The sequence below is a fragment of the Rhipicephalus sanguineus genome, chromosome 3, assembly GCF_013339695.2.
Source record: "Rhipicephalus sanguineus isolate Rsan-2018 chromosome 3, BIME_Rsan_1.4, whole genome shotgun sequence".
NCBI classification, from domain to species: Eukaryota; Metazoa; Arthropoda; class Arachnida; order Ixodida; family Ixodidae; genus Rhipicephalus; species Rhipicephalus sanguineus.
In genome coordinates, this window is record NC_051178.1 from 89,991,706 (window position 1) to 90,001,190 (window position 9,485).

The following is a 9,485-nucleotide window of genomic DNA, read 5'->3' on the forward strand; positions in this document are numbered from 1 at the left end:
GCGAGGCTGGACAGATCCCATGCAGTCGACTTGAGGCGTCTGCAGACAGGCGCTTTCACCATCCCCTACCATCTACGCCCCCTGTGACCCGAGCTGAACCCGTCGCCTGGCTGCGCGTGGTGCGAGCACGAACGGGCCAATATGGCCTGTTCGTGCTTGCACCACGGTGATATGCGCTTTGGGAGTGCAAACGAAACTAGGAAGAGTGACCAAGAGGAAGGAGGAAGACTGCAGCAGTACCCTTCGAAGCGGGGCGCCCCGCCGAGTGATGGCTAGCCGCCTTCCTCAATGGTGCGCACAAACATCAGGAGTGGATCGTCCGGCGGGCTAGGGTCATTGCCGGGCCCTTCGAAAGATGTTCCTCGAGCCATGGATCCCTGATAGCCAAGCCCCGGGCACCCGTAGCAATGACAGTCGGACAAACAAAGTTTATTCAACTCAACTCAGTCTTTCACGCACTGCAATTGCAGCGGTGAAGCATGGCAGCCTCGTATACGTTGCAGTTTTGCTTTCAGAAGGCCTCAAGAACCAGCTGTACAAACTTCGCTTCGTTTTTGTCTAGGTGCGCACGGCCCCGGCAAGAACAGAGCCCCTCTCCTTTTTTGATCAATGACTCGGCCACGTGACTCAAGTCATCGGCAATATGTTGGCGAAAGTCCTTGTATGTCTTGTCGTCTTCACTAGCATACAAGCTGAGGTCCTTAATAACGAGCTTGTGAAGTATGTCAGCAGCCTTAGTGGTGACCACTCCCTTGGTGTCGCTGAAGGTGAGCGCGTTGACTGCGTTGCCAATACCTTCAGCGGCTCCCTGTACCACGTTTCCAACGCCCTTGGCAAGTTCTCCTACGGCTTTGAGTATCCTGTAAAAGAAGTACTGCTGACCCTGCAATAGTAATAACCCAGTTGTCAGCGAGGACTACAGGAGGATGAAGAGAAAAGAAGCACTGAATTAATACTAAATCCAGTTCCACTTACTACGTACAATCACTGTACCGTCTGTTTGGAGAGAAACATCATGTTATATATTTTGAGCTGACTCAAGTTCTGTAGCTTATCGCAACGGAAAACATAATGTTGTTTGCTATTCTATGAGACATAAAGTATATTGGCGCTAAATTTCGAATGGTTCTTTGTGCAACTCAATTTAAGGTTGCAACCACAGCTAAAATCTTGGCTCCTTACTAAGCGCGCAAAATTCCAGAGTGGGCTGTCAAGGTTTAATCATGGTGCGACATCCCGGCCATATTGCATTAGGTAAACAAGTTACGAGTAAGCAATTTGAACAACTAACCTGGCTCTCTTCTCCTTGCTGGCGCTGCCCGGTTGCGCGAAGACCATGCGCTATGGCGCGCAGCACTCCACCCACTTGAATAGCTTCAACACCGGACGCGCTGCGCTTCTTTGTCGACGACGACATCCAATGTTTTATATTTATCCGTTACCTTGTGGGATGAAGCTGAGGAAGAGAAAATCGTATTGCGCGTCTTCCTTTAGTCTGATGTTACTTCGTGAGTGGTATCGGTGCAGTCACGTGCTCAGCAGTCATCACACCTATGGCTGGCATTTGAGCAAATACACTTTGACTATCTGGAAACCATTTATCGAGACACACGCACTGCAACATCGCTCTAAATAGAAAATGTGTTTGCTACCTTTAGCTTGTAGGCGCCACTTGGTTATTTATACTATTGGCTCATATATTATATTTTTCTTGTTAAAAACCTTACTCGACACTTGTCAAAGCAGGTATAATGAGAATTGGAAAGTGGCTTTATTCGAGAAAAATAGCCTGCGCATATGAGAGAAACAAATACACTAACAGAAGATGTTCGGCATTTATTCTTAAATTGTGACTCTGAATCTGCCATTGCTCTCAGCACTGGTATAAGTTTAAGATAATGTCTAAACATCCACGCCAGCGTTACTCACCTTCACTACATTAATGCTAGGCATTGGATTTTGCTACGAAGAATGGCAGACCAGAGCAGAGTTACAGTGACATGGGCTTAGCGCTAATCGCTATGTTGTAATCATTATTCATCTTTGCTGTGTGATACGCTGTTATTCGGCTGAGAAGTCGTCGCGTGCAGAGTAGTGTTGTGTAATCGCATGGACGTCATGAAACAACTAATGAAAGACAAAACCAGTCGCCAAAGATAAGGGGCCATAAATATATAATGAAACGAAGACAGAAAAATAAAATGTGCCACCAGCTCCTATGTTAGCTAAAATTTATCACCTGTATTCCTGAGTGTATTACTCCATTAGAATACGCACTTACTTACCAGTCATTGTGCAGAAGAGGAGCGTAAAAAGAACGGCACCGGTTGGCTTCATGATGTCTGTCAAAATAGAAATGCAAAAGGAAGGTTTTCTTATCGCTATCTTTTTTTATGTCATACTTACTACAACATTGGAGCTGCAGTGATGTATTGGGAAATTTGACGCATGTTTGTAAGCATGCAACACCCGACCATATTTTCCGGTCTTAATTCTTAAGGCAGCGCAATGTCGGCAACTGCATTCCATGTCGCCGTCCCGTATTCCTTTGATTGTTTTAAGCACTTTTAATTATTTTGATAATTGCGGTTCCCACTTAAAGGGGAACTCCGGTGCATTTTCGACCATATTGAGATAATGCCGTTTTCAAATAGTATAACAGTCCTGTAACGGCAAAGTGGCTCATTTTGCTGAGAGAGTAGTCAATAATTTTAAATAAGCAATAAACGATAAGTCGAGGCCGAAACAGGGAGCTAAGCTGTGTATGCAATGACGTCACGAAGTGCGCTACACGTCGCCACGGCTGGCCAGGGTGTAAACATAGCACACGTGCTTCCTCCATCGCGCAAAAAGAAAGCTGGCGATGTCGTCGACGCGGAATCAAGCTGCGCGAGCCCATCTCAACTTGCCAGTGACGAGTTCAACGATGATTGCAGCTACTATATGAGCGCGGGAGCATTTGCTTTTGATTTCTACCCGCCGGCGCGTGAAGCAGCTCACGCGCCCCACATCGATCGCCTCGTTGCTCAACATTGTACATACGTGCTTACTCTAAGACCCAATGTCAGTGACGACTAAGACGCTATGCAGCTTACAAGGCCAAACTTTGCTCGCGTCGTCGCCGCCTCGTAGAAGAAAGCGCGCGCTGCAACCGTCTGCTGAGCGAGGCGGGGTCGGAAAATAGTAGGCCAGTTACGTCACATACAAAGGGTGGCCCGCTTTAACACGCGTGATTCCGGAATTGGCTACCAATTTTAAAATTCGTTTTCTAAAACACTAAGTGACGTACGGTTCTATAATTTGGCACATGTCATGAGGGTGCCGAACAAAACATATGTTGAAAGTTTAATTGAAATCGGTGAATATCGAAAAATCCCCGAAGTTCCCCTGTAACCCCACGTTAACAATGCATCAGCACCAACTAGCCCATGCACGCATGACCTTTTTCTTTATGCGTCCGTTGCTAACGATATTACATACAATCACAAATTATAACATTCTACGTATTCTATACGTAGTTATTAAGGGCTCCATTTTCCGACGTGAAACTACAATGTTAATTGGTTATCATCATCTCAATTCATTTATCAGAACATTAACAGCTTAAGTCTACGTGGTTATTGTAATTTATGTTTCACTGCGTTATAATATTATATATTGGCTACAACAAGTCGAGTCTACTACACTCCACACCATAGAGGACAGTGAGGATACGGGCTGGAATCTCCTATGAAACCTCAAGCGCACGAATGGTCACCGTAAGTTGTCTGTAGCCAGGCATACCTGTATGAAAGCTTTAAAGGGCCCCTCACCAGGTTCGACAATTTTGAGCTAACGAGCGCAATGCATACACTGGGCGTTCACGATCACGTCTGCCAAAATTTGCAACGCTACGCGCCGTGGAAATGGGTCAAATTTCAAGGTGAACGCGGCTTGCCCTTCCTCTCGCGGGCGCGCGCTTTAGAGAATGAGGGGATGACGTACATGAGAAAATGGCCCTACGTAGATGGTAGTGCTGCGACGTCGCTCCTCTACGTAGACGACTGTGCTCTGACGTCGCCAACAGTAGCACGTGACGCTGCGATAATTATTTGACACGACATGTGTAGTTTGTGTAATTTGTTGCTTGGATAGATTAATAAAACTTAGAGAAATAATCAGACACAAAAAGGGAATGTGTGCGTCTTTTTCATTTTTTTTCGTGAATTGCAGCGAGGTGCGAGGCTAATGTGTCTCCCTTTCCCATGCGTTCGTGTCTCCGCGGTTAGCGCATCGAGCAGACGCCAGCCCTGGAAACGAAAGTAATGTTCTGGCGCGTTCGAGCACTCATTATGCTCGTTTATTCTACCGCGTCCAAGTAAACGTTAATGCGGCACTGGCTCATGATACCGCCACTCTCGTGCCCGTACAAGTGTCTCAACTTTCATGCCCGTCCCGCAGAAACAGGCAGTACACAACAGAGAACGCCGACAAAACGCCCATGGCCGCTACATAAAAAAAAGGTAGCGGCCGTGCAACGCCGCTCGCGTGCTCGGGCTGGCTCGGGCACGTCATGCGCACGTGACCATGCATGCGCATGACGTGTTTATGCGTATGTGTCAAGTGAAGAGGGCAGGGAAGGGATTTGGCTTGCGAAGGCTACACGGGGCAAGTGGCAAGGGTTTGAAACTCGCCTCCTCGCATCATGGTTTCGCGCCGCTACAAATTATTGTTTTTCTCAGCTCGTAATGAACCGATTTGAAAAATTCTTGCGGCATACTGCTCTTCATTCGGCACACAACAACTTCCAGCGTCTAACTAAAATTTGCTATGTGGCCTGGTGAGGGGCCCTTTAAGCACTTATGTGTTTGAATAATATTGTTTGACTTTCACGTCCCAAAACCACAATATGATTATCAGTGACGCCGTAGTGGAGGGTTCCGGAAATTTCGACTATATGGTGTTCCTTTACGTGCACCTAAACTAAGTGCACGGGCCACAAGCATTTCTTCTCCATCGAAATGGCGCCACCATGGGCGGGATTCGATCAAGGAAAGTGAGCGGCTGGCCTAGGTTATTACTCGTTCCACTCCATGTTAATGCTGGACGAGCACTACGCGGAGGCCGATATAACTGGCGTAAGTATGTAATGTACCTCAATATCGGCATCATCGTCAAAATGCGCCAGAACTGCTGCGGAATGCATGTGCTGTCGTAGTTCGGCAAAAACAGCCTGTTTCGAATTAGCTCAGGCAAATGGCGTGTCCTCTCTGGTAAGGCGAGTGAAGGGTACCGCTATCTTCGAAACCCCTTTCATAAATCGTCGCTAATAGGCGCACAAGCCCAGGAAGCGCCGGACAGCCTTCTTGTCGGTAGGAGTTGGAGATGTGGCTTCAGCGCAGTAAGCTTGTCAGGATCGGGTTGACCCCCTCTAGCGCTCACTACATGGCTGAGGACCTTGAGCTTTTTATAACCAAAGTGACAATTTTCTGGTTTGAGTGTGAGATCTGCCGATCAAATGGCCTCTAGCACACTCCGCAGGGCGGTGAAGTTCTTGCTCCAATGTCTCAAAAAAGACGACGTCATCCAGGTATGCGAGACTAGCCTGCCTCTACAGTCCAGTGAGTACAGTGTCCATCATTCGCTGGAAAATTACCGGGGCTGAAGACAATATAAGTAAAAAGGAAGTATTCGAAATTCATAGGGGCCCTCGGGGATCACAAAAGCCGCTTTATCGCGGCCTCGCTCGCCAACCTCGATCTGCGACTACCGTTTTTAAATCCTGAGGGGAAAATACTGGACGGGGCGTAGCCTATCTAAAGACTCATCGATGCATGGCAGCAGGCAAACGTCCTGTTTAGACACGTTATTCAGCTTCCGGTAGCCGACGCTGATGCACAGCGTTTCATCTTTCTTTTTGACTAGGACGACCACAGAAGACCACACGCTGTTGGAAGGTTCTATGATGCCTTTGTAAAGTATCTCTCGGACTTGCGTACGGATCGCTTCGCGTCCTTTTGCAGACACGCGGTAAGGCTGCTGGTGTATCCGACGTTCGTTGCCGTACGTGAAGTTTGTGTACCTAGTGATGGAATTCTGGAACATTTTAGAACTGGCGAAGCATGATTTAAATTCAAGCAAGAGCTTCCGTAGGGTTTCTGGTTATCGGAAGACAGCTCAGAATTCACATCAAAGTTGCCCAGTGACCTACCTGCAGTCGCCACTACGTCAGACGTGAAACAGTTCCGAACGATTGCTGTATCGCCCGCAAACGCTAACGCAGTGCCGCAGGATAGTTGTCGGTGCTCGTTACTGTATACACACTAGAATGGAAACGGTACCTGAATAACCTGAGCGAAATAAGTGGGCCCTCAAAATAAAGATTTCATTATTGCAGGAAACCTCTCCTGGTCTCTATTTCTAGCGTTCCTGGATTGGTGAGCTTGCTTGGTCAGCGTCCCCAGTGAAGTAGTGCATTGCTACAGGATCAAGCAACTGTAGTCGGCTCGCAGATCCTGCAGCCAGTGTCATATGGAAGCCGATTCCGAAAGACGTAGGGCATATGTTTATTTCTTAGCTCAACAGGCCGAATTTGCACAAGGGCGCGTTCTTTGTCGAACACAAAATTTTACACGTGTTTGAGGTGCACATGGCGTCTGCCTACATTACTGCTACAGATCTATTCTCGCGGATCTATACTGGCTAAAAATACGCCCTAAAACAGCGCGCACACTGTACACCTCACTGCAGCAAATGCAAGCCATCACACGCACCACGAATTTACTATAAAGAAGAGCATCGCCGATAACATCTTAACATGTTTCTTTTTTTCGCTGTGCAGTCACAAACACAGGCACTCGCAGGCAAGATTTTGCTTGGTGACCCTAGCAAAAGAATGCTTGCGCAATAAAAAAAAGGCATCCGCGCACGCTACATGACGATTATTCTCTATTCGAGAGGCTAAATTATTGGTCTGCTTCTATCATTTTACCATGGTTATCATTATTATGGCTGAGGTTATAAAATGAAAGGCTACCAACGTAAGTAGAGCTTTCCTTTGCGACACCTACAACTTTGCGTGAGCAATCTCTTGAGTCTTTTTTTAGGGGCGAAACACTTTAAGGCCGAGGCTTGTCCGTCCGTTTGACGTCCGTGCGCACGGCACAGCACCGTGTAAAGTCGAAAAATCAGGTTTAACAATGGACTACATCACTCATAATTGTGACAGTACAATATGAAACACATTCAAGCACAAACCCTTTATTCTAGTCGGCGACTTCAACGTACGCATTATGGACCTTAGGACCTAGCTTTGTCGTCGACTCTTTACGTCATTTTATGTCGCTCAATTTATATTATATGGGGCAACGCTCAGGTAACGTACGGTTACTCACCCATACGATACCCAGAGCTTCGCCCACTCGTCAGGATTCACTTTGTGGAGATGCGTGGATATTTTTTCTCATGTATTTTCCACGCCTGGAGTTTATGTACCGCCTGTATTGGTATTTGTTCCTAATAAAACAACAGAGCACGCAGCATCGGGCAAATAATTTTTTTCATAATTCCCATCTAAAAATGAGAAGCGTATACAAAATGTGGCGTTGAAGCTAAACGTTGCAGAAAGACGTAGTACGAGACAAAAAATAACAATTCGCTTTTGCGCGGGGTCGTGCCCTGTGCATGGCCGAACAGAGCTGAGAATCCCTAGCCAAGTGACGGCGGCCGATTCCTGCAGGACGCATGGCAAGCTTGGCGACTGCGAAATCGGTTGGCACCGGCCAGACACCGCTTTCCCTGCAACAGAGTCTCGGACGAGCGGAGACAGCGCACACGACCTTCTTTGGCGTAAACGTGAGCGAAGTACGGGTACTTGAGGTGGCGACGTCCACATGCCACCACATCGGGCCGCCGACACCCTGCTCCGTGATGACGGCAGTGTTCTTCGCACTCTTGGGCCGTTGTGAAAACCTTGCTGCCGTTGGCTGGGCAGCCGCCCGAAGGAAATGTCCAGGCCACGCACTTCTTGCCCTCGAAGTGCCACCATCTCGACAGTGCGTCCTGCCTACATTGTGTTGGACGGAGTTGATGTAATAAATACAACCAAGCAAAGGAAAGTACAATTGGGAGAAACAAAATTGATGCAGATTGAACGTGGCCTTTTTAAATCTACTTGCAACGTAGCTACCTCGCATCTTCGCCTTTTACCTTACGCTCAGACGCGCTCTGCGCGACGCATCTTTCTAGACCACTTACAGACTTGTTGTTGAAGACTGGGCTCGTTGGTAAAGTATAGTTGAAATTTGGATAGCGCTGCAATTCCACGGGACACACAGAAAAGACACTAAGTTGTGTGTGTATCTTTTCTGAGTGTTCGGTGGAATGGAAGTGTTATCTAACTTTAAGTACTCTTACAGACACTTTCTTTAGTGTAGTGTGCATGAACACGACGTCAAGAATCGTTTCTTAGCGATCTTGTCTCACAGGCCTTCTTTAGCTGGTCTGGAACAGGAAGTAAACTATCAACTGCAAGAAGGTTCAGCTCACATCATATTGGCACTTGCGGTCTCTGATTACCCGAAAGTAACTTGACCAAATAACATAACACAAAACAGGTATGATCGCGTAGAGGTGTTGTATTTCTAGTTCGAAGTGTTATTACTTAATTAGACAGGAGACGCCCGACGCGACCCCAGCCGGACGTGTAAAAAAACAAAGTTTCCCTTTAACAAATGCTGCGCACGGTAGACTAGTAAACTAAACTGGTTTCGAAGTTAAGCTATTACGTCTGTCTCTCCTTCTTTGAAAAGCACGAAGGAAATCGGGAACACTCGTTCTGTAGGTACACGTTCTGTAGGCGCTGTTCATAGAGCTGCGAAATGATGTGGTTCATGCCTACCTGGCGCAGCGCGTGAAAAGCGGCCATTTGAAGCACTCCTCGGCCGGGTACTCGGCGGATACGCAGTTCTTGAGGCAGTGATCCAGGGATGAGAACCGGTTGGCACCCCTGTTGCAGACGTCAGCAGCGTCCACTGTGTCCGTCTCCACGCAGGCGTTCACCGCCCGCCGGTAATGGTACTCGCGTGGAGCGCGCTCGCAGAAAGTAGAGTACGCGGCACCGCACGGTGGCTGAGTCTGCGCACAAATGAGCGAGAACTGGTTGATTTCCGTATATCGCTTATTAAACATTGTGCACTCGTGTGCTGAAAGAATCGCCGTAGACAAACTAATTTCATGAGCCTGCAAGCCAAAATAAGGCACGACGACAACTTACGCACTGTACATTTCACGAATGTGTGTTGCAGGCACCTTTGGAGATCTGTACTCAAACCCTTCCGAGATTTAGATATCAAAACTGGACTAACTGACTTTGCGTTAGGTGCACAAAAAATATTGCCTGGGAAAACACAAAAACGCCGGGTAAAATTTCGCTTCGCTCATTGATTTGCCTTTCGCTATAAATACTGTGAGCGATGATGACGATTAGTATGTACACATGACAAGAT

At 47.4% G+C, this 9,485-nt stretch overlaps 2 protein-coding genes across 2 annotated transcripts; both read right to left on the reverse strand.

The window, feature by feature from the left end:
• Window positions 1–428: 428 nt before the first annotated feature.
• On the reverse strand, window positions 429–1,451 carry LOC119385014 (uncharacterized). Its single transcript, XM_037652589.2, has 2 exons — window positions 1,292–1,451; window positions 429–883 (listed from the first exon to the last, which is right to left on the reverse strand). Exons 1-2 carry the CDS (start codon window positions 1,415–1,417, stop codon window positions 512–514), a joined length of 498 nt encoding a protein of 165 aa, XP_037508517.1. The 5' UTR covers window positions 1,418–1,451; the 3' UTR covers window positions 429–511.
• A 6,087-nt stretch (window positions 1,452–7,538) lies between these two features.
• On the reverse strand, window positions 7,539–9,197 carry LOC119385015 (carboxypeptidase inhibitor SmCI). Its single transcript, XM_037652590.2, has 2 exons — window positions 8,879–9,197; window positions 7,539–8,044 (listed from the first exon to the last, which is right to left on the reverse strand). The coding sequence occupies exons 1-2, from the start codon at window positions 9,166–9,168 to the stop codon at window positions 7,687–7,689; spliced, it is 648 nt and encodes a 215-aa protein (XP_037508518.1). The 5' UTR covers window positions 9,169–9,197; the 3' UTR covers window positions 7,539–7,686.
• Between the last annotated feature and the right edge of the window lie 288 nt (window positions 9,198–9,485).

Coding starts and splice junctions, on each gene's coding strand:
- LOC119385014 (XM_037652589.2), bottom strand. CDS start 1,417: ATGTCGTCGTCGACAAAGAAGCGCAGCGCGTCCGGTGTTGAAGCTATT. Junction 884..1,291: donor AGCAAGGAGAAGAGAGCCAG/GTTAGTTGTTCA, acceptor TTACTATTGCAG/GGTCAGCAGTACTTCTTTTA.
- LOC119385015 (XM_037652590.2), bottom strand. CDS start 9,168: ATGTTTAATAAGCGATATACGGAAATCAACCAGTTCTCGCTCATTTGT. Junction 8,045..8,878: donor CTTTTCACGCGCTGCGCCAG/GTAGGCATGAAC, acceptor AACACAATGTAG/GCAGGACGCACTGTCGAGAT.